We start from the raw sequence: 24,956 nt of genomic DNA, 5'->3' as shown, positions 1-24,956 counted from the left end.
GTGTCTCAGGTGGAACAGGCCCAGTGAGAGTCTTTAGGGCCAGAACTCAAGGATTTATTGAGGTGAGTGCTCCATTTTAGCCATGGCAAAGCTATACCTTTTATGGGGGCTAAATTTAAAGTATAAAGTGATCATTTTGTTGTTTATGGTCTGGGAGTTGCAGAGGAAACTGATTTCTTTTATACACTTTAAATGAACTTATTTACAATCAATAAAGATCTAACACTACAAATGGTAAAATCTTTCCCCTTGGCAAGTCCTTCAAACAGCAAACTCAACAGTAGCAGCTAATGTATCTTTCAAAAGGCATTCTTGCGATCAATTAACTTACTATGCTTGACTATTCAGCCTGTTAATCCAAATTTAAGCATTACCTCAAAGCTGGTTTACCATTGTGAAGTCCACTAAAATGCTCCATTGAAACAATTCACTCAGGGGAAAAACACAAAGTGGCAAGCTGGGGACACAGTGGCTCTTTAAGAGGGATTTTAACATTTACGTCCCTGCCTTCTCCCCAGCAGCTGTATTCTCCCCAGTGGCCAGAGTTTCCTTCTGCTTCAACAAAGTCATGTCTATAGTCTCTTCCAGTTCTGTGTGTCTAAGGTTTTCCCATACTCAAGACTCTGGTATACATGATCTAGCTTATTTTTAGTCTAAAGACATCTCAGGGATGAGGCCAGAATTCCAAGTGAGGTTCAAATTTGCAGTAACACCAGTGGCCCAAGTATGCAACTTGAGGCTGCCAAAAGTGGCTCTTTAAAATGTCTTAGAGCTGTTGAGTAACACTAAACTCCTTGTTTTACAAATGAGTCAAGTGAGACACAGAGAAATTTGGTCTCTTCTCAATTTGTGACTTATCTTTCAAGATACATTTCAGCTATCCACTCAGAAGCCTTCCCTGACCACTCTCCACTGTCATCAACACCAAATATTTACTGAGTGTTTGTTATATGATAGTCCTTGTTCTAGGCACTTGGGATTCACCAGTATACAATGGAGACAAAAATCCCTGCCCTGGATCAGCTTACATTCTAGAATGGGAAACAGGTAGTAAACAGTGAGTATAATAAGTGTTGAAGGCAGTAAGTTCTGGAGGAGAACAGAACAGGGTCATGGGGATCAGGAGTGCCTGAGTGGGAGATGGTTGAGTTTGTGATTTTTAAATAGTTGAGTAGGCTTCATTGAGAAGGTGACATTTGGCACGAACTTAAAGGAGGTGAGGAAGTTACTCATGCAAGTATCTGGGGAAGAGCCTGCCAAGCAGGAAGACCACACATGCAAATGCTATTACGCAGAACCATGCCTGGTGAGTTCAAGACACAGTGAGCAAGTGACAGCTTCAGGGGTGGAAGGGAAACAGGTTTGCAGAACACTTGGGATGACCACAGGGGCTTTGGCCACTGCAGAGTTCTAGCAGAAGAGTGTGTCAAAGTCAAAACATGGAGACAAATCTCTGAAATTTGGAAATCTTATTTGGAAAGAAAGAATTGCAACTTGGGACATACATGCAGACTGAATGGTCTTCGGTATGTCTGCAGAACAAAGAGAAGCTTAGAGGTTTCATTGTAAAAAGAGAAATGTTATGTTTTGCTCTCAGGAAGTTCATTGGCACTAGTAAGGTTTTGAGGAGCTGACAAGTTTTGATTGGTAAGTGACAGCAATGGGTTAAACTATTCTTAGAGTTTGAGGAGATTGTTTTAGTAGCTATAGGTAAGACTGGTTTCAGGTTATAGCAGGTAGTTTCAGCAGCCAGGCTTGCAGAGAATTACATTCTTGGAGCAATGTTTTGTGTCCTGAGTGCCCTACCCTCTGCCCTCTCAAATCTATTTTAATTGGGTATGACAAGAATGACCCAAATGGTATGATCAACTTTCACAAGTGACATGATTCAACTTTTTCTGATTTCAAAGGCCCATTCTGGCTGCTGTATTGAGAAGAGAATGTGGTGGACAGATATAGAAGCATGGAAACCTGATAGGGCTATTGCAATCACTCAGAAAAGAAGCGATGGCAGCTTGGACCTGTTGGTAGCAGTAGAGTGGTAAGAAGCGATTTCATTCTGGCTATGTTTTAAAAATAGAACCAACAGGATTGGCTGAGAGATTGGATGGATTTTAAGAGAAAGAATGTCTCTAAGGGTTTTGTTTTGTTTTGCTTTCACAAACTACAATGATGAGGATTTTTTTCTTAAGTCTAAGCAACGTACATACACATATATTCCAACTCATCACACTGTGTCATAAATTTTTTTTCTACCTCTTCTACTTTGTGCTAAGCTAAGGGCAGACCTTGTGTTGTATTCACCTTTACATTCCCAATGCCTACTGCAGCATTCAATAAATATTTGTTGAGTAAATGAACATTAAGTGTGGCAGATGTGAATTCACATTGGACCCAACACTGTCCTTATCATCTCCCTCCTAAGACACGTTTTGCCTCAAGTAGGAAAGTCCATTTGCTGATGTCTGCAGAGAGGCTGAGTTCAGGCTCCACTTGCTGACCTTCCTTTCAGGGCTTTATTCATTTCTATTACTGTGTGTGATATTGTGAATATATATGTGTGTGTGTGTGTGTGTGTGTGTGGTTTTCTTTCCTGTTTCCTAGCATACAGCTCCTAAAATCCTTGGAATCTCAAGTGATTGATAAGAATGCCTTTTGTATGCTAATGAGATGACTGCAGGTCCCTAGGACAGGGACTGGCCACAGGAAATGCCAGGGCATGATTAGACTTTCAGCCCTACTCCCCAGCTTCCAGGGAGGAGAAGGGGCCTGAAGGTTAATTTGATCACCAATGGCCAATGATGTAATCAGTTATGCCTATGTAATGAAGCTTCCTTAAAAACCAAAAGGATTGGGTTTGATTGAGCTTCTGGATAGCTAAACATGTGGAAGTTCCTGGAGGATGGTGGTCCTAAACAGGGTATGGAAGCTCCATACCCTTTCCTATATACCTTATGCTATCCATCTCTTCCACCTGACTGTTTAACTGTATCATTTGTAATATCCTTTATAATAAGTGGGTAAAAGTAAGTAAAGTGTTTTTCTGAGTTCTGTGAGCTGCTCTAGAAAATTAATCAAACCTAAGGAGGGGGTTGTTGGAATTCCTGATTTATAGCCAGTTCTTCAGAGGTATAGGTGACAACCTACTATTTGTGACTGGCATTGGAAGTAGGAAGAAGTCTTGTGGGACTGAGCCCTCAACCTATGGAACCTGATGCTATATCCAGGTAGGTAAGTGTCAAAATTAAATTGAATTAGAGGACATCCAGTTGTTGTCTGCTGCAGAATTTATTGGTGTATAGGAAAAAGGTCTCCCTCACCCCAACTCTGGTGTCAGAGTATTGAATATATCGTTTAGTCACCACAGGTGGTCTGTATTGAGAGTTAAAGTGGGAAAAACACTCTGTTTTGTCCCATATCTTACACCATGTAATAGATTACCACAAATGTAGTCACTTAAAACAATACACATTTATTATCTCACATTTTCCATGGATCAGGAATCCAAGCACAATTAAGCTGGGTCCTCTGTTATAATCTCACAAGACTGCAATCAATGTGTAAGGCTGTGTTTTCATCTGGAGGCTCAAATGGGGAAGAATCTGCTTCCAAGCTCATTCAGGTTGTTGGCAGAGTCCATTTCCTTGTGGTTTTGGGACTGAGGGTTCCAGATTTTTGCTGGCTGTTGGCTGGAGGCTTTTCCTAGAGGCCACTGCAGTTCTTTGTTCTGTGAGCTTCTCCAGCATGTCCACTTCATCAAGCCACAGGAGAGTCTTTAACTTGCTAAAAAATTGTATATACACAGTGACATGTTTTGGCTGTGTCCCCACCCAAACCTTGAATTGTAGCTCCCATAATTCCCACGTCATGGGAGGGACCTAGTGGGAGGTAACTGAATCATGAGGGTAGGTCCTTCCCATGCTGTTCTCGTGATAGTGAATATGTCTCATGAGATCTGATGGTTTTATAAAGGGAAGTTGCCCTGCACGGGTTCTCTTGCCTGCTGCCACGTAAGATGTGTCTTTGCCTTCTGCCATTATTGTGAGGCCTCCCCAGCCATGTGGAACTGTGAGTCAATTAAACTTCTTTCCTTTATAAACTCAGTCTTATGTATGTCTTTATTAGCAGTGTGAGAACAGATTAATATACGTAGTAATCACAGGAGTGACATCCTCATCCCCTTTGCTTTATTATATATTAGTTAGAAGCAAGTCACAGGTCACACCCACACTCAAGGGGAGGGGATTACACAAAGGCCTGAACACCAGGAGGTGGAAGTCGTGGTGGGGGCGGGGGTGTCAAAATGACTTTCATCATTAGAAATGTGTTTGTTTGTTTCCTATCCCAACAATTTTGACCCCATGTTAGTTCTGGTACAGCATAGCCCCCAGACCTGGGTTGTCCAATATGGTAGCCACTGGTCCTGTATATGGCTAGTGTGACTGAAGAACTGAGTTTTTAATTTTTAAAAAATTTTAATGAATTTAAATTTAATCTAAAAATTGGTACTCCATTCGGTTATTGGAAAAATGTTTGTGTTTTTAGAACAGCTTGGGTATATGAATCTACTTTTTCAGCTGTACATTTTATGAAATCTAGACACTGATAAGTATCTCCATTGAAAATTCAGTGTTCAAATTGAGATGTGCTTTTCGCTGTAAAATACAGACCAGTTTTCAAAGACTTGGTATGAAAAAAAACAAAGCATCTCCTTAATAATTTAAAAACGAGTTACATGTTGAAATGATAACATCCCGTATATGTTGGGATAAGTAAATACATTATTAAAAACAATTCCATGTTTTTGTTTTTATGTTTTAAAAAACAGGTTACCAGAAAATTTAAAGTTACGCAAGTCACTCCCATTCTATTGCTGGGAGAAAATACAGAGCGGTGAAGAGCTTACAGTCGGGTTAGCAGGATACGCCCCCAATGTTAGCTAATGATGTAAGGCATCAACAAGAAATGTTGTGGGGGTTCAGGAAAAGGGAAGGTGGGGTCGTCCAAAGGCTGGGAAAGTCTTCAGTTGAAGGGGAGACAGTTGGGACTATTGGTGAGTTTCCAGCGAACCAACGCCTCGCCGGCTGCGCGGGGCGGCCCTCGCCGCCTTGGCTTCATTTTTGCCCCACACCCCACCCCTGAACGCGCGGCGCCTTTTGACCCCGCCGCCGCGCCGTAGACCGCGCTGCACGCCGGAGGCAGCCATGGCGGATGTGTCGGAGAGGACGCTGCAGTTGTCAGTGCTAGTAGCCTTCGCTTCTGGAATACTCCTGGGCTGGCAGGCGAACCGACTGCGGAGGCGCTACTTGGACTGGAGGAAACGGAGGCTGCAGGACAAGCTGGCGGCGACGCAGAAGAAGCTGGACCTGGCCTGAGACTCCGCGCCTTCCGGCCCATTCGATTCCCCGCATGGCCACCTTGCCATGTCCGCGCCGGAGCTGCGGTCCGGCGGCGGCCAGAACCAGGCTTGCCACGCAGTCCCCGCCTGCCATGGCCGGCTCTTCCTGGAGTGTTGGTGAGCAGTACACATAGTGACATTGCAAAGGGAGACTTTGGGGTCGGGCGGATATCTTAGGATCAACTCTGGCTAGGTCGCAGAAGATAGGACTTGTTCCCACAGACACCAGAAGGTGGAAGTTTTGTCTTCCGTGATAACTTGCTCTTCGGTGTCTTGGTTTAGTTCACTGGGTGTTTAATGAGAATGTCTTACCAACGTGCTATGTTGTCGTTCATCCTGACAACATTAAACATCAGTATAGAAAATACTGGAAAGAACAAAAGAAAAAAGGAACCGGGGAGGTGATCTTGCCACCCCCAGTTCTTTTCAGTAACATCCTTGTTAGCACATCTTCAACTTGGAGATTGTAAACTCCATACTGAATTCTTAGGTTGTTGGCAGCCTGGTAAAGTGGAAAGAGCAGTGGCCTGGAAGTCAGGAACCTCGCATCCAGTCTTAGCTTCAGGAGAGCTGTGCATGATTAATTTTCAGAACTTCAGTTTTCTTGTCGTAACATCAGATCTTATGGTTCATGGTTTAATACCACAGTACAGTTTGAAGTTACAGATTGTGTATTTCTAATTTTTTTCTCTTTTCTGTTTCTAACAGCTTGTTGAAGATGCATATAGACTACTGGAAAGAAATGACTTCTTGCACTTTATGAATCAATTTTATTTTTAAAATAAAAAAATTAAACATCTTTGAACTTTTATTTTTTCATAAGGGGAAGTGTCATGTTTTTCATGCAATTTAGTGCATCAAGAGTTCTGCATTTTCAAAACTGACTTACTAGTGTTTTTGAGCAGACGTATTATGTAACACGTGCCCCTTCTTTGGTACAGGCACAAAGCAGACTTGGCTGTGGGACCATTATGGGTTCTTTTACTGAACTTGTTGGAAAGCAAGGGACTGTGTAAACATAACTGAGGTAAGGGTGCTATATGTAAGACCTTTGAATTTCCAAGAGTAACAGTGTATTCCTTGGCCCTGCTCAGGCCTATAATCCCAGCACTTTAGGAGGCTGAGGTGGGAGGACCACTTGAGCCCAGGAGTTGGAGACCAGCCAGGGCAACATGGGGAGACCCAGTCTCTACAAATAACTTACAAATTAGCTGGCCGTGGTGGCACACACCTGTGAGTCCAGCTAATTTGTAAACCAGAGGCTGAGGCAGGAGGATCACCTGAGCCTAGGAGGTTAAGGTTGCAGTGAGCTGTGATCTCACCACTGCACTCCAGCCTGGATGACAGAGCGAGACCCTGTCTCAACCCAAAACAAAACAGTGTGTTCCAAGTACAGAGTATAAGTTTTTTTCTTTTCTTTTTCTTTTCCTTTTTTTTTTTTGAGACAGCATTTCATGTTGCCCAGGCTGGAGTGCAATGGCACAATCTTGGCTCACTGTAACCTCCGCCTCCTCAGTTCAGGCAATTCTCCTGCCTCAGCCTCCCAAGTAGCTGGGACTACAGGCATGCGCCACCATGTCTGGCTAGTTTTTGTATTTTTAGTAGAGATGGGGTTTCATCATGTTGGTCAGGCTGGTCTTGAACTCCTGACCTCAGGTGATCCACCCACCTTGGCCTCCAAAAGTGCTGGGATTACAGGCATGAGCCACTGTGCCTGGCCAGTGTATAAGTTTTTGTTGGCAAAATCTCTTTTATGTGTCATTATGGAATACACGTGAAGGAGAAACCCTCCTGAACAGAGCTTAGTGATAAATCCTACCTATATCTAAAAATCAAGAGTGAGTGCCTGGTTCCTTTGATTTGCAATGAGTGTTTCTAGAACACCACCCTTGCTCATTCCTACAAAGATTAATTTCGTGTCTCAACCTCATGTTAACATCGGAAAGTTGTTTCCACATGAAGCACCCCCCACGCTCCCCCCATTTTAGTGGGGCTATTATGCCTTACTACTTCCAACTTTGTTTTCATTCTGTGAATGTAGTACTCAAGGACTGAAATGGTTCTTGGAGCTCAGTCCCATCTGGGCCGCAGTTTGCTGAAGCTTCCTAGTGTCCGCCCCTAACTGAGCCTCCAAGAGTTGAGACTCTTTGAGACAACGTAGATTTCTTGAGGGACATGTTACCCCCAAACTGTTGGAATGTGCCTGGTTAAGCATCTGGATTGTGACTGGCCTAGTTCTGCCTGTTTGGACCCATTCTTGTGCCATGTTCCTGGTGGACCTGGTCCTTCCAAGTTGATTCTTTCTCATTACTTACGTACAGCACCCTCACACAGTCATGCCCCTCTCCCGTCTCTGCTCTAGGTAACCCTGCCTCTGGGCATGTGCTACTTCCAAGTCCTGTCCATATCATTATGGGATTTTTAGCCACTCTGCCGCTCCTAATTTTCTAGTTGTCTGCTTACTACCTTTTTACACTGTGACTGTACTCCTCACTTCTGTAGTGGGCAACTACCTTTGACGTTACGTCACTTTTTCTACCTTTGCCTTACTTAAATGTGGTAGTTTTTTTCCCCCCCGAAAATACTATGGAGATAGCACTTTTCCTATGTTAGCCAAAACTGGAAATGGAAAGTTGGGAGCCAGGAGTCAGTGCCAGTCATAACTTGGAAATGACACACTTGACTCCTTGAATCTATATTCCCCCACCTCCATTTTTCACTGCCATTTAGTCATGACATCTACATGTCTTGGCCCACTTTTACTATCCTACCCTGCCTCCTTTTCTCCCCCAATATGGGCTTCCCAGACCACCTGTTCTACTCCACATTGCTTCAGCCATACTCTGGACCTTATCATCAACAGGCCTGGACTTTGTTATATTATACTTGGTCTGTTTAGTCTCGGGGTAACCCCACCTCATTAGGACAGCTTACATCCTCTACATCTCCTATAGAACTGCCCGCTCTGGAGACTATTAGTTGCCTTACTCTTCCAGTTAACCTCGTAAGTCATCCTGGGCTCCCTGGTCAGATTAGACTCCATCCTCATGAGTCATCCGGGGCTCCCTGATCAGATTAGACTCCATCCCTGCTTGTATATTTACCTTCACTGCTTTTGCTCTTTTGAGCCGCTGAACTTTAGAGAAAGACTTCACCTTTCTCACTTGGCTCACTACAAATTGGTTCTATTGTGACTGCATCTGTCTCATTTCTTAGCACCTGAGTTCCTTAAACTCCCAGTTTTCTTGATGCCTTTCATTCCTAGTAGATCAACCATATGAGAAGATAAAGGCCATTAGCTGGGAATTCCTTCGTCTTTCTCGATAGTTTTGTCTAGAGCAGTAGTTTTCAACAGGGCTACACATTATAATCATCTAAGGAGCTTTAAAAATACTAATTCTTGCATGCCACTGTCGAGACATTTTGATTCCTGTCATTTGGAATATGGCCTGGGTATTAGAATTTTTAGTTCTTCAGGTGATTGTGATGGTCAGCTGAGGTTGAAAACTACTGTTTTTGAAGCTCTGCCTCATTAGGTTTCCTTTACCAGGAGAGAAGACACACTGGCGCTTTCCAAGGCTGTCTCCTCTTTGGACTCTGCAGAATTCTGCATCTCCCTCAGGACCTTCCTTGTTCTCCAGTACATCATCTCTTTCTTGTGTCTGCAGTCTCTCCCTGCTTCCTATTTACAAACGCACATTTTCTTTTTTTTTTTTTTTTTTTTTGAGACGGAGTCTCACTCTGTCCCCCAGGCTGGAGTGCAGTGGTGTGATGTTGGCTCACTGCAACCTCTGCCTCCTGGGTTCAAGCGATTCTTGTGCCTCAGCCTCCCCGAGTAGCTGGGATTACAGGTGCCTGCCACCATACCTGGCTAATGAATGCACAGATTTTGACTTAAAATTTATTTTAGTTGATGCTATCATTTGCCAATATTTTCTTTCCAAATATTTTGCCCATTGGTCTGCTGTGATCTGCCCTCTGCACCTTCCAGAAACATTAATATCTACGTCTCTTTCTGAATCCTCACATTTTACCTTGGGGGTATTTGATGAGGCCACTTTGTCCCTTGAAATTCTCCTCCCCTTGCTTCTCTAATACAAAAGTTTATTGAGTTTCCAAACTGCTACTATTGCAGCCTTTCTCAAGTTCCTCAAACTTTCACCTTGGTTCTCTGCTCTGTGCTCTCCTGTGATTACCCTAGCCATTCTCTTGGCTTAACTAGCATATCCAAGCACAGCCCCTTCCCTCTGGTCCTTTCCTTCAATTCCAGCTTCACTCTTTCAGCTGTCTAGTGGACATATTCAATGCATGACCTTACTGTAGAACTCAGTGTATTTAATCATAAGCTGTTCATTTGGCAGGTTATTCTGTACACCAGGTAGCACTTCTGTGGTAAGTGGTTGGTACAGTTTTCATGTTTCTAGTCTATTACGGTAGCTTGGAAGCTCTTTGAGAGTAGTGTTAAACATTTTGTACCACAGGCCTAAACAGTGCCTTGCACCAAGGTATATATTTGTCATTTTTATATGAGGTGGATTTTCTTTTCTTTTCTTTTTTTTTGAGACACAGTCTCACTCTGTTGCCCAGGCTGGAGTGCACTGGTGTGATCTCCGCTCACTGGAGCCTTCACCTCCCAGGTTCAAGTGATTCTCCTGCCTCAGCCTCCTGAGTAGCTGGGATTACAGGCATGTGCCACCACACTTGGCTAATTTTTGTATTTTTAGTAGAGACAGGGTTTTGCCATGTTGGCCAGGCTGGTCTCGAACTCCTGACCTCAGGTGATCCACCCACCTTGACTCCCCAAAGTGTTGGGATTACAGGCATGAGCCACCGTACCCAGCCTGAATTTTCTTTTAAGGCCCTAAAACTGCACACTTCTGTATTCTCTTTGCTATAATCTTTTTATTGATTCCAAGTCGTCTTGTTCCACTGGTTCTGTCTACATTATGAGTCTCTTGGAAGCTGTTAAATTCTTTTTCAGTATTGCCTGTGAGGAAGCAATTCAAAATTGTTACTCGTTTTAACACACTGATAGAAATCATGATGAGTTTTATGAAGTAGCTTGCTCTCAGGAGAAACATTGGCCATGGTTTGCTTTAGTTTCTTTTGGCTACCTCACTGCAGATCTCTCTTGTTTTATGCTATGTTGTTTTTTATAATGGCATCAAGGTATAACTACAGAGGAGTAATGACTAGTATTAATGTGACTGTCCTGAATATTACAGTTATTAGTGAAAAATCATTAGCTGAGTAATCATATCATTTATAGCACACTGAATACCTCAGTGGTACTTCTCAAACTTGAATGTGCACATGAAACACTGGAGTATTGTTAAAATACAGATTCTGATTCTGCTAGGACTGTGGTGGGGCCTGAAAATGTGCATTTCTAACAAGGTCCCAGGTGTTTGATGCTGATCTAGGAATCGCAAGTAATGAATACTTGTAACTGAAACAATATGGTGCAAAAATGTATAAAGTCAAACATCTTCATACCTGAGGTGAATGAGTAATACACTTTTTTGCACCTTTCCTTATTGTTGTTCATATATTCACACATATTTCGGGGGGTTTATTAGTTTATTTTTACCAACAGAATTAAACTGTATCCATGATGCTATTAACTTTTCCATTTAAAATATGGAAATCCCTATAAATAAGTAGATACAGAATAATTTTTTCTAATTTATTTATAGACTGAGAATTTCCTAAGTAATAGCTGTATTTTAGAGCAATTTTTTTCGTTTTGCTCATCTCATCACCTGTAATTATAATTTTTTTATTATTATTATACTTTAAGTTTTAGGGTACATGTGCACAATGTGCAGGTTTGTTACATATGTATCCATGTGCCATGTTGGTGTGCTGCACCCATTAACTCGTCATTTAGCATTAGGTGTATCTCCTAATGCTATCCCTCCCCCCTCCCCCCACCCCACAACAGTCCCCAGAGTGTGATGTTCCCCTTCCTGTGTCCATGTGTTCTCATTGTTCAATTCCCACCTATGAGTGAGAACATGCGGTGTTTGGTTTTTTGTCCTTGTGATAGTTTACTGAGAATGATGATTTCCAGTTTCATCCACGTCCCTACAAAGGACATGAACTCATCATTTTTTATGGCTGCATAGTAGTCCATGGTGTATATGTGCAAAAATATGGAACGCTTCACGAATTTGCGTGTCATCCTTGCACAGGGGCCATGCTAATCTTCTCTCTATCGTTCCAATTTTAGTATATGTGCTGCCGAAGCAAGCACTCACCTGAATTATTGATTTAATAATTCACTTAGAAATATTCTATAGCATTTTCTCATTTGTTGTAAAGATTTTTAATGGAAATCCTATGTGTGGCTATTTAAGTGAACTAATTATCATGAGCCATAATAGAGAAATTAATTCAAAATAAGACATGAATTACAACAAAACAGACAATACCAAATCTTGCCAAGGACATAAAGAACAAAAACTCATACACTGCTGATAGAGTGTAAATTAGTACAACCATTTTGGGAAACCAGGTAGTAGTATCTACTAAAGCTGATGTATAACATGCCCTGTGACTCAGCAGTGGTATGTGTTTGCCAGAATACTTGCACCATTATGTTCTTAGCAGCACTATTTATACTAGCCCTAAGCTGGAAACTGCCCACTTACCCAGCAACAGTAGAATCAATGAGTATGTTATGGTATATCATATGTGAAATATCAGCAGTGAGAATGAACAGACTACAGCCACACACAGCATAGATGCATCTCACAAATGTGATATTTAAAGAACAGGAGAAGCCACCACACAGTGCATAATTTCATTGTATAGTACAAAAAAAGGCAACACAAGTTTGTGCTCTTATAAGTTAGGATATTGTTCACCTTTGGTGTGTGGTGGAGAAGTGAGAGGGTTGAGAGGTTGGGGGTGGGGGTAGGCAGGGACTAGAAAGACAGGAAGACTGTTAGTAGGCAGATAATGTTCTGTTTCATAATCTGGGTGCTGTTATGGGGTGGAGGGTTTTCAGAGCAAAGTCTGTACACTTTTCTCTGTAGGTATTATACTTGAAGAAAAAAGTACATAAATAATGGTTCAGCCTGGCCTGTGGTTGTTCTGAAGACCATTCATTTATATTAATGGGGTCCATCATTTGGAAGGTGAGCCCCAAGCATCATCATTCTTATTCAAGTCCAATTTTGGTGTAGTGGAGTTTTGGAATTGGATTCATGGGATGCAGTCCCATATGGGGGAAACATGACAACCTTCCTGAGAGTTGATGTAAACTGGGAATCATAATGAGAACTAATAATTTGCTCATAGATTTGCTGTAGAACAATTACCATCCTTACAGAATTCAGAATTGACAACGTGCAATATTAGAATGAAATGAAATTTCAGTAGCCTAAATGGCAAAGAATTAAAAACTGCCTTTCGAAGTGAGAGTATGGAACAGAACCATATATTCCATAGGAAAGCTATCCTTGCAGTTAATGAAAGAATTTAAGATGCTAAAATTGTATCTTAACATTAGCTTACAAAATTGGTATCAGAAAGCAAATGCCATAAAACAGGTATCCCAGCAACAAGGTGGTGTTATTACTGATGTACTGTGGGGAATGTAGTTTCAGGCGCCGGGGGACGTTCCCCTATCCTTAGGAATTGGCGAGGAAAAACGACTCCCCCGGCTGTGACCTGCCTGGTGGCGTGGGATGACCACCGCAAGAGAACATTTTGACCCTTCCCGGGACCAGCCCGGGCGGGGCGGGGTGGGAGGCGGACGCACATCGATGGCGTCACCCTCTGGCGCCGCCGCTTGGTTTCCCTGGCAACTGGAGCAATCAGGGCACCGCAGCGAGAGAGATGCTGGCGAGACGACAGCGAGATCCTCTCCAGGCCCTGCGGCGCCGCAATCAGGAGCTGAAGCAACAGGTATGGTCAGGCTGTGCAGAGGGCCCTGGGGCGGGCGACAGGCGGACGCAGTTGCGCGCACTGCGCCTTCCCACCGTGAACCCACCTAATCCTGGGAGCTTGCCCCCAATCAACTTACCTTCCCAGGTTGTAACGTCCCCTTACCCCGTAACATTCCAGCACCCAACCCCGATTTAAACCCCTCCTGATCCCAACTCAACCCCCAGCCAAAGGCGAAACCTCCCAAAATTGGTGACCATCAACTAAGCGCCCCCTCCTCCGACCCTCACTCCCACCTAACGTCTCAACCTCCTACCCTAACAACTCACTAACCCACCTCATCTCCCAATCTAAACTTAGTGGTGTAACCATTTCCAACCCAACTCTGAGCCTAGCTCCTCTCCTCCACTTTCCAAGCCCATTTCCTTTGAGCCTTCCTCAAGTGGAGATTATTATTGCCTCCGTGAACTCAAGCGAAATAAGTGTCAAGGAATAGTCTTAATATGCAAGAACATTAAGATCTGATAAATGAGCAAAGGAGGTGAACGAGAGAGGAAATACAAGTAACTCATAAACATATGAGGAATGTTAACTTCAAAGATACTCAAGTAATTGCAAAGCACATAAAGTATCACAAAAATTTTAAAAATCCCAACACTCAGTCTTGAGGAAGGTGTGATGAAGCAGGCACATTCACTGCTCCCGTGTATAAGGTGCTTGTACAGCATTTCAGGAAAGCAGCTTGACAAGGTGTAATATATGTGTAGGCACCTAGGCTCAAAAATTACATTTCCAGGGATCTGCTATATGTAATAATGAGAAAGTAGGACAGAGATTGATGTATAAAAGTATTCATCACATTGTTACTTATATAATATACACAGAACAGCATAGAAGGGAACAGGCTAATATGGTATTTCTCTGTGACAGGATGCTGATGATTATTATGATTTTCTTTATTCTTTTTCATATTTATAAAAAATTTTAGGCCAGGTGTGGTGGCTCATGCTAGTAGTACCAGCTACTTGGCAGGCTGAGACAGGAGGATCACCTGAGCCCAGGTGTTCGAGACTAGCCTGGGCAACATAGCAAGATTTGGTCTCAAAAAAAAAAAAAAAAAAAAAACTTTTTAAAAATACACTGAGTTCTTATTAAAAATAAGAAAAAAGTAAATAGCAACCAGTGGGTTTATTTTCTGACATTTTAATTTTACTTTATTTTAACTTTTTTTCATGTGATCTATTACCAAGTATTTTTCCACTGAGTAAAATTATTTTATAATCTTAGGCCGGTAAGAGATTCACTGATGCTCATATTTTATCCATTTTTGTTCTCTTGTTTAAAGTAAAAAGGATTTGGAAGGTAAATATTTAGGTGACTGTGTATTGGAATCACAGTGGTGCAACAAAAGCTAAATACTCTCCTGGCAGAAATAAAAAATTTAAATAAGTAATTTACTTAAATAAATAAAATAAAAAAATACTCTTCTGGCATTGACTTATGCTGAACTTCGGTGGATCTTAATATGGTTCTGTGTCTTATTTTTAAATTTCAACTTTTATTTTAGATTCGGGGGTACATGTGCAGGTCTGTCACATGGGGACACTGTGTTATGCTGAGGTTTGGGGTACAGATGAGCTTATCACACAAGCAGTGCACATAGTACCCAATAGGGAGCCTTTCAGTCTTCATTCTTCTTCCTCCTCCCCACCCCCAGCAGTTACCAGTGTCCATTGCTCCCATCTTTATGTCCATGTGTACTGAACGAGTGAGAACATATGGTATTTGGTTTTCTGTTCCTATGCTAATTCACTTAGGACAATGGCCTCCAGCTCCATCCATGTTGCTGCAAAGGACATGATTTCATTCTTTTTTATGGTTGCATATTATTTCATGGTGTACATGTACCACATTTTCTTTATCCAGTCCACCATTGGTGGGCATCTATGTTGATTCCATGTCTTTGCTATTGTTATGAATAGCTATGAATAGTGCTGTAGGGAACATACACATGCATGTGACATTTTGGTAGAATCATTTTTTTGGGGGGGGGTATATACACAGAAATGGGATTGCTGGGTCAAATGGTAGTTCTGTTTTAAGTTGTTTCGGAAATCTCCAAACTGCTTTCCACAGTGGCTGAACTAATTTTCATTCCCACCAACAGTGTATATGTGTACTTTTTTCTTGTCAGCCTCACCAGAATCTGTCATTTCTTGATTTTTTAATAATAGCCATTTTGACCAGTGTGAGATGGTACCTCATTGTAGTTTTAATTTGCCTTTCTCTGATGATTAGTCATGATGAGTTAATTTTAAATTTAGTGGGACATTAGGAGAACCAGGAAAAGTTTTAGAAGGAAACTATAAAAATGATTATTAAAACAAACTTTTGCAAAGATTATTCTCCCTGGAGAAATATTGGCCCTGGAGCCTTTTGATACCTTGACTATCTGGAAAGTTTATTTTGATAGTATTAGCTAATTCTTCCCTGTCCTCACAGAGGACACCTGAAGCTGAATATGGAACAGATTTTCTATTCGATGTCCGTAGGACAAGTAATCAACATCCCCTCTGGGTCAGGCCTGTGATGACTGGCTCTATCACTAGGTGTGTGAATTTTGTAAATAACACTCAGATGGATGCCAAATTGCAAGAGTAGAGAAGAAACTAGTGGAATTTTCTCTTTTTTTCATCCACTTTATCTTCTCTACGTAATCTATAGAAAACAGACCAAAGAAGTATGTGCCTTTTTGGAGAGTATATTGACGAAGTTACATATAGTGTTAGTAAACTTAAACTACTAAGTCAAGAGAAAGAAAGTCATGATACATTCAATACAATGGATACCACTCAGTAATGAGAAGGAATGAACTAATGGTACACACAACAATATGGAAGTATCTCAAAAACATGCTTTGTGGAAAGGTTACACAAGAGTGCTTACTGTGTAAGTCCATTTATATAAAATTTCAAGAACAGGCAAAACTAATTTATGTTGGAAAAATATCAAAACAGGTTTGTCTATGGAGGAATAAGGAGGGGATTTACTGGCAAGGGCATGAGGGAACTTACTAGGGTGATGGTAGTTTTCTACATCTTGATAAGAATTTTGGTTACACAGTTGTATGCATTTGTCGAAACTCAGCAAATGTATGCCTCATATTTGTGCCTTTCACTATATGCATATTTTATATTAAACTTTAGTTAGTGACATCCATAGTCCATTATTTAGGGAGAAATGTATTGATAACTGCAACTTACTTTGAAAGGCATAAGGTGGGTTGATGGATAGATCAAATAAGTATAGTAAAATGTTAATGTTTTTTCTAGGTAGTGGGCATATGGGTTTTCACTGTAAAATTTTTAAAACTTTGTTGTATGTTTAAAAGTGTTCATTATAAAATATTGGATAAAAAAAGAAGTTTTCTTTCCTAAGGCTATTATGGTATTTAACAATGTGATATTTTAAATGGTCTCCATAGGTTGATGGTTTGCTTTCTGAGAGCCAAGTGAAAGAAGCTCTAGAACCCAATAAAAGACAAGATATTTATCAAAGGTAAAGTATGCTAAATTATATAAGCTTTACAGGAACCGCACTTACATTTCAATGCATAGTATTTAAGGCATAGAGATTGGTCCTTTGGAATCAAATGGAAGAATCACATAGTGTTGTAAGTTGAATGTAGAAGAAACCAAGCTAAACCTGATGGTTGTGGACTTGCTGTTGTGACAGCAACTATAAAAACTGCTTAATGTAAACGTAGGTGACTTGGGCAGGATTACCCTAAATCCTTGGCCTATGTAGCCCAGATCCTGTGACCTGGTCAGAAACCTCTGTCTATAAGCAATTAGTACTTCATTGGGATGTTAATTTTAACTCCCATGAGAAGACAACACTGTTTTCTAGGTGGGTGTTTTTTGTTTTGTATTTGTTTTTACTTAAAAGAAAAAAATCCTTGGGAGAGTTTAAATAGATGTGATGAACTACATCAAATTTAGACTATTAATTCATAACATTTGTATTAAGTTTAGGACATCATTAAGATAATCTTTGTTTTTGAGATATTTAAAGATTTTATTACATTCCAAAGAACATGAGATTCATTCTATTAATTTAAGTGAATTGTAATTGTTTGGAAAAGTTTTACTTAAGTCAGGCATTCAGAGTGCTTAAAGGCAAAACAAATGAATTTTGAAATATCAAATGAATTTAATTTATAATAGTAGGATTGATTGATTAAGGGGTTTAGTTCAAGTTGAATTAACAGTAATGAAAGAAAAGCAAAGGTTATTGTTTTTGCTTTACTAGATTTAAAAACAGAATAAGATTTATAGCCTGAATTTGAAGGCCCAGGGAAAACTACGTTTTTAAATTTTATGTTAGTAAACTAAAAATCATAATTATTATTATTTTTTGAGACTGAATCTCGCTCTGTTGCCCAGGCTGGAGTGCAGTGGCACAATCTCGGCTCACTGCAACCTCCACCTCCCAGGTTCAAGCCATTCTTCTGCCTCAGGCTCTTGAGTAGCTGGGATTACAGTCGTGCCCCACCACACCTGGCTAAATTTTGTATTTTGAGTAGAGATGGATTTCATCACGTTGGCCAGGCTGGTTTCGAACTCCTGACCTCAAGGAATCCCCCAGCCTTGGCTTCCCAAAGTGCTGGGATTATAGGTGTGAGCCACCGTGCCCAGCCTAATAATTGTTATGTTTTATTTTTTTGAAACGGAGTCTCTCTCTGTCGCCCAGGCTGGAGTGCAGTGGTGTGATCTCGGCTCACTGCAAGCTCCGCCTCCCAGGTTCAAGTGATTCTTCTGCCTCAGCCTCCCGAGTAGCTGGGATTACAGGTGTGTGCCACCATGCCCAGCTAATTTTTTGTATTTTTAGTAGAGACGGGGTTTCACCGTGCTAGCCAGGATGGTCTCAATCTCCTGACCTCATGCTGCCTGCTTCGGCCTCCCAAAGTGCTGGGATTATAGGTGTGAGCCACCGCGCCTGGCCCCAATAATTATTTTTAAGCCCAAGTAACCATAGTCTTCTCTGCGCATGAAACGAAGATTGTTACTGTCCTTTAAAAACTCACTTTGACATTTGCATGTCTGAAAATGTCATTTAGGTATCATTTTTATCTACTCAATGCTCTGAGTCTTTTCAGTTTGAAAACTCATGTCTCATGAGCTCTGGGAGATTTTATTTTACAAAACGATTATTTCGTTAATTCCATTTGTCTGTTTCTTCCTGAAACACCTTTGAGTCAGGTATCGAATATCCTGGACTGATCCTCTAGATCCCGTAACTTCCTGTTAATAATTTCTGGTTTTTTGTCTGTTTGTATGGGAGATTTTTTTTGGGGGGAAGTGGGGGGTCTCACTCTGTCGTCCAGGCTGTAATGCAGTGGCACAATCATGGCTCACTGTACCTTCTGCCTCCCAGGCTCAAGGGATGCCCCCCTCCCCCACCATGAGCTACCATGCTGGCAATTCTCTTGACTTTAACACTTTTCTTTATTACCTATTTCAACAGCCATATTGTTTTATTTCAGCAGTCATATTGGTTTTTTGTTTTTTTAAGATGGAGTCTCTGTCACGATCTTGGCTCACTGCAACCTCTGCCTCCTGGGTTCAAGCGATTCTCCTGCCTTAGCCTTCTGAGTAGCTGGGATTACAGGCTCACGCCATCACACACGGCTAATTTTTTGTATTTTTAGTAGAGACGGGGTTTCACCGTGTTGGCCAGGCTGGTCTCAAGCTCCTGACCTCAGGTGATCCACCCATCATGGCCTCCCAAAGTGCTGGGATTACAGGCATGAGCCACCGTGCCTGGCCATCATCAGTCATATTGTTAATTTACAAGTGTTTTCTCTTCTTCTCGAATTGTTCTTTTTCATAGCGTCATGTTCCTGTTTTCATATTGATTGCCTTCTTACTACTTCCATGACTAGGAAGTTTTTTTTTTTTTCCTTAAGTTCTCTTCTGTTCTCTGAATTGTTTTTGCTTTCTCTGGGCTCAGATTCTTTTTAATTAGTTAATTAATTAATTTATATTTGGTTATTCTTAAATTTTATCTTCATGTTGCCGGTTTTCTTTATTAGGTCTGGCTTATCTATTTTTATTGAACAATGAGGGACTAGGTTGATTATTCCAGAGAGCTCTCATGGGCTTTTCTACTGTTAGATACAGAGGGGTCTTTCCTGCTAGTACCATCCCCTGAATAAGAATGAAATTCTGTGTGTTGATAGGGCTTATCAGAGGCTGGGAAGTAGCTTTTAGTCTGAGGAGCCCCCAGTGCCAGAATAGGGTGAGCTCTAACCCTGGTGTATGGGAAACTTCTTTAGCAGTCATGATTCTCTTCAGGTCATTTGTTAATTGTTTTTGTTTGTTTTTTTGTTTTTAGGGAAGAATCCCCTGGTAAGGAGGGAGAGCAGAGAGGGGAAAAGGGAGCTAACTGGCTCAGGTTTTCTGTAAATAGACTTTTAAAAGAAAGAGCCCCAACTAAATCTAAACTTAATCAGTATCATTACTCTTCCCTTGGCTAATATAAAGACCTTAGATTGCTTTAACATTGATTTCCCTCTTCAAAGCTTAGATGTGTGCATATGATTTAATTTACACAATATAACACAATAATATTAGATAATGTATAAAGTAAACCCCAGCCACTGTGCATGTCTTTCATCTGCAGAATTTCATAATGTGTCCCTCTATGATTTAGTTTAGTTAACCTTTAGTCCTTTATGTCTACTGACTCAAGTCCTGGAGTTTTCGGCCTGGCAGATTATCTCCCTCTTAGGCTTGTGTCATGTCTTCCACCCTTTATAGGAGAACATGCTTCCAGCCTTTTTCCATGGAGCAGAAATTTGTTGAAATCTCTTGCTGGCTAGTTGTCCCTCTTTCCTTCTTTGCAGTTTTCAGAGTTTGTTACCTTTTCAAACGTTTTAATCATTTTTTGTGGGGTTTCAGGAGCCAGTGAAGATGAATGTGTGCTTAGTTTTTATCCTGAACCAGGAGTCTTAAAATATCAACTGTTTGAGGATTTTGATAATTACATAGTTATAAAGGAGGTAATTGTAATAAATAATTTATTTTCTCGGTCTATTATATTAAAATAGTTTTCCACGCTGGCCTTTAAGTGAAATTTCTGAGTCTAAGTTTCAGTAAAGATTTTTTTGGTCAAGTAACATGACACCTGCCAAAATAAGCGGCTTTACTGTTAGTCTCCTTTGACAAAAGCCTGCAGCTAGGTTCTCTCAGGGTGGATTTATGGCTTGTGATATCCTCAGAGACCAGCCTTTGCTGTCATTCCACTCTGCCGTCCTTTGCTTATTGGTGATGTCTCTCCTCATGGTTACAAAGTCCATATCCTCAGTCTTCTCATGGTTATAAAGTCCATACCCTCAGTATCTAAGAGCAGATGTAGGAGGGATTCTTTTCATGCCTGGTAAGGGAGGATAAAATGGGAGGCAATCCCAATATACATGTTTTATATTACACTGGCACCCCTGGACCCCCTGCCCACCCTGCCTGCAGTGGAGGCTGAGAACAGGTGCCAGTGGGAAGCTGACTGCCAGCAAAGAGGAAGGGTGGGAAAGGGGCTTTTGGGGAGGTTGCTAGTAGGGTCAGCCCCAGTTTGATGTTTCCCCTTCTCTTTTGCTACCCTTTTGACAAAGGACTTTTGTTCCTTTAAAATGTTTTTTATTTATTACTGTTTTTTATGTTTTTTCTTTAACTTTTAAGTTCAGGGATACATGTATGGCATTGTGCAGGTTTGTTACACAGGTAAACATGTGCCATACTGGTTTACTGGACAGATCATCCCATCACCTAGGTATTAAGCCCTGCATCCATTAACTATTCTTCCTGATGCTATCCCTCCTCCAATACCTCCTTCCTACAGGCCCCAGTGTATGTTGTTACCCTCCTTGTGTCCATGTGTTCTCATCATTCAGCCCCCACTTATAAGTGAGAACATGCGGAGTTTGGTTTTCTGTTCCTGCATTAGTTTGCTGAGGATAAGGACTTCCAACTCTATCCATGTCCCTCCAAAGGACATGATTTTGTTCCTTTTTATGGCTGCATAGTATTCCATGGTGTATATGTACCACATTTTCTTTATCCAGTGTATCATTGATGGGCATTTAGGTTGATTCCATGTATTTGCTATTGTGAGTATGCTGCAGTGAACATACGTGTGCATGTCTCTTTTTGGTAGAACAATTTATATTCCTTTGGATATATACTCAGTAATGGAATTGTTGGGTCCAATAGTATTTCTGCCCCTAGGTCTTTGAGGAGTCACCACACTGTCTTCCACAATGATTGAAGTAATCTACACTCCCAACAACAGTGTATAAGTGTTTGTTTTTCTTTACTTTTTTAAAATTATACTTTAAGTTTTAGGGTACATGTGCACAACGTGCAGGTTTGCTACATATGTATACATGTGCCATGTTGGTGTGCTGCACCCATCAACTCGTCATTTACGTTAGGTATATCTCCTAGCTATCCCTCCCCCCTCCCCCCACCCCACAACAGGCCCAGGTGTGTGATGTTCCCCTTCCCATGTTCATGTGTTCTCATTATTCAATTCCCACCTGTGAGTGAGAACATGCGGTGTTTGGGTTTTTGTCCTTGCGATAGTTTGCTCAGAATGATGGTTTCCAGCTTCATCCATGTCCCTTCAAAGGACATGAACTCATCATTTTTTATGGCTGCATAGTATTCCATGGTGTATATGTGCCACATTTTCTTAATCCAGTCTATCATTGTTGGACATTTGGGTTGGTTCCAAGTCTTTGCTATTGTGAATAGTGCCGCAATAAACATACGTGTGCATGTGTCTTTATAGTAGCATGATTTATAATCATTTCGGTATATACCCAGTAATGAGATGGCTGGGTCAAATGGTATTTCTAGTTCTAGATCCCTGAGGAATCGCCACACTGACTTTCACAATGGTTGAACTATTTTACAGTCCCACCAACAGTGTAAAAGTTTCCTATTTCTCCACATCCTCTCCAGCACCTGTTGTTTCCTGACTTTTTAATGATCGCCATTCTAACTGGTGTGAGATGGTATCTCATTGTGGTTTTGATTTGCATTTCTCTGATGGCCAGTGATGATGAGCATATTTTCATGTGTCTTTTGGCTGCATAAATGTCTTCTTTTGAGAAGTGTCTGTTCATATCCTTCACCCACTTGTTGATGGGGTTGTTTTTTTCTTGTAAATTTGTTTGAGTTCATCGTAGATTCTGGATATTAGCCCTTTGTCAGATGAGTAGATTGCAACAACTTTCTCCCATTCTGTAGGTTTCCTGTTCACTCTGATGGTAGTTTCTTTTGCTGTGCAGAAGCTCTTTAGTTTAATTAGATCCTATTTGTCAATTTTGGCTTTTGTTGCCATTGCTTTTGGTGTTTTAGACATGAAGTCCTTGCCCATGCCTATGTCCTGAATGGTATTGCCTAGGTTTTCTTCTAGGGTTTTTATGGTTTTAGGTCTAACAGGTAAGTCTTTAATCCATCTTGAATTAATTTTTATATAAGGTGTAAGGAAGGGATCCAGTTTCAGCTTTCTGCATATGGCTAGCCTGTTTTCCCAGCACCATTTATTAAATAGGGAATCCTTTCCCCATTACTTGTTTTTGTCAGGTTTGTCAAAGATCAGATAGTTGTAGATAGATGGCATTATTTCTGAGGGCTCTGTTCTGTTCCATTGGTCTATGTCTCTGTTTTGGTACCAGTACCATGCTGTTTTGGTTACTGCAGCCTTGTAGTATAGTTTGAAGTCAGGTAGCGTGATGCCTCCAGCTTTGTTCTTTTGGCTTAGGATTGACTTGGTAATGCGGGCTCTTTTTTGGTTCCATATGAACTTTAAAGTTTTTTCCAATTCTGTGAAGAAAGTCATTGGTAGCTTGATGGGGATGGCATTGAATCTATAAATTACCTTAGGCAGTATAGCCATTTTCACAATATTAATTCTTCCTATCCATGAACATGGAATGTTCTTCCATTTGTTTGTATCGTCTTTTATTTCATTGAGCAGTGGTTTGTAGTTCTCCTTGAAGAGGTCCTTCACGTCCCTTGTAAGTTGGATTCCTAGGTATTTTATTCTCTTTGAAGCAATTGTGAATGGGAGTTCACTCATGATTTGGCTGTCTGTCTGTTATTGGTGTATAAGAATGCTTGTGATTTTTGCACATTGACTTTGTATCCTGAGACTTTGCTGAAGTTGCCTATCAGCTTAAGGAGATTTTGGGCTGAGACGATGGGATTTTCTAGATATGCAATCATGTCATCTGCAAACAGGGACAATTTGACTTCCTCTTTTCCTAACTGAATACCCTTTATTTCCTTCTCCTGCTTGATTGCCCTGGTCAGAACTTCCAACACTATGTTGAATAGGAGTGGTGAGAGAGGACATCCCTGTCTTGTGCCAGTTTTCAAAGGGAATGCTTCCAGTTTTTGCCCATTCATTATGATATTGGCTGTGGGTTTGTCATAGATAGCTCTTATTATTTTGAGATACATCCCATCAATACCTGATTTATTGAGAGTTTTTAGCATGAAGGTTGTTGAATTTTGTCAAAGGCCTTTTCTGCATCTATTGAGATAATCATGTGGTTTTTGTCATTGGTTCGGTTTATATGCTGGATTATGTTTATTGTTTTGGGTATGTTGAACCAGCCTTGCATCCCAGGGATGAAGCCCACTTGATCATGGTGGATAAGCTTTTTGATGTGCTGCTTGGATTCGGTTTGCCAGTATTTTATTGAGGATTTTTGCATCGATGTTCATCAGGGATACTGGTCTAAAATTCTCTTTTTTGGTTGTGTCTCTGCCAGGCTTTGGTATCAGGATGATGCTGGCCTCATAAAATGAGTTAGGGAGGATTCCCTCCCTTTCTATTGATTGGAATAGTTTCAGAAGGAATGGTACCAGCTCCTCCTTGTACCTCTGGTAGAATTTGGCTGTGAATCCGTCTGGTCCTGGACTTTTTTTGGTCGGTAAGCTATTAATTACTGCCTCAATTTCAGAGCCTGTTATTGGTCTATTCAGAGATTCAGCTTCTTCCTAGTTTAGTTGTGGGAGGGTTTATGTGTCAAGGAATTTATCCATTTCTTCTAGATTTTCTAGTTTATTTGTGTAGAGGTGTTTATAGTATTCTCTGATGGTAGTTTGTATTTCTGTGGGATTGGTGGTGATATCCCCTTTATCATTTTTTATTGCATCTATTTGATTCTTCTCTCTTTTCTTCTTTATTAGTCTTGCTAGTGGTTTATCAATTTTGTTGATCTTTTCAAAAAACCAGCTCCTGGATTCATTGATTTTTTGAAGGGTTTTTTGTGTCTCTATCTCCTTCAGTTCTGATGTGATCTTAGTTATTTCTTGCCTTCTGCTAGCTTTTGAATGTGTTTGCCCTTGCTTCTCTAGTTCGTTTAATTGTGATGTTCAGGTGTCAATTTTATTTCTTTCCTGCTTTCTCCTGTGGGCATTTAGTGCTATAAATTTCCCTCTACACACTACTTTAAATATGTCCCAGAGATTCTGGAATGTTGTGTCTTTTTTCTCATTGGTTTCAAAGAACATCTTTATTTCTGCCTTCATTTTGTTATGTACCCAGTAGTCATTCAGGAGCAGGTTGTGCAGTTTCCATGTAGTTGAATGGT

General features: G+C 40.9%; 2 protein-coding genes and 1 non-coding gene across 5 annotated transcripts in view; 2 read left to right on the top strand and 1 right to left on the bottom strand.

The window, feature by feature from the left end:
* The first annotated feature begins 4,932 nt into the window (after positions 1 to 4,932).
* Positions 4,933 to 6,197, top strand: MTLN (mitoregulin). Its single transcript, XM_030827434.1, is given in 3 exon segments — positions 4,933 to 5,097; positions 5,100 to 5,515; positions 6,107 to 6,197. Coding segments are annotated over 2 exon segments (441 nt in total). The 3' UTR covers positions 5,376 to 5,515; positions 6,107 to 6,197.
* Positions 6,198 to 11,547: 5,350 nt separating this feature from the next.
* On the bottom strand, positions 11,548 to 11,654 carry LOC115838520. The gene has a single exon (XR_004033535.1). It is a non-coding gene; the product is annotated as a U6 spliceosomal RNA (small nuclear RNA).
* A 1,208-nt stretch (positions 11,655 to 12,862) lies between these two features.
* NPHP1 (nephrocystin 1) overlaps positions 12,863 to 24,956 on the top strand; it is a 90,444-nt gene continuing 78,350 nt past the window's right edge. For all 3 annotated transcript variants that reach the window (XM_003277712.3, XM_012495732.2, XM_003277711.3), the window contains exons 1-2: positions 12,863 to 13,312; positions 16,776 to 16,849. In XM_003277712.3, coding sequence (XP_003277760.2) covers positions 13,244 to 13,312; positions 16,776 to 16,849 — 143 coding nt within the window. In that variant the 5' untranslated portion in view covers positions 12,863 to 13,243. The remainder of the gene's footprint in view (positions 13,313 to 16,775; positions 16,850 to 24,956) is intronic.

The sequence above is a fragment of the Nomascus leucogenys genome, chromosome 14 (genome assembly GCF_006542625.1).
Source record: "Nomascus leucogenys isolate Asia chromosome 14, Asia_NLE_v1, whole genome shotgun sequence".
Classification (NCBI taxonomy): domain Eukaryota; kingdom Metazoa; phylum Chordata; class Mammalia; order Primates; family Hylobatidae; genus Nomascus; species Nomascus leucogenys.
This window is presented reverse-complemented; position numbering and strand designations above follow the sequence as displayed.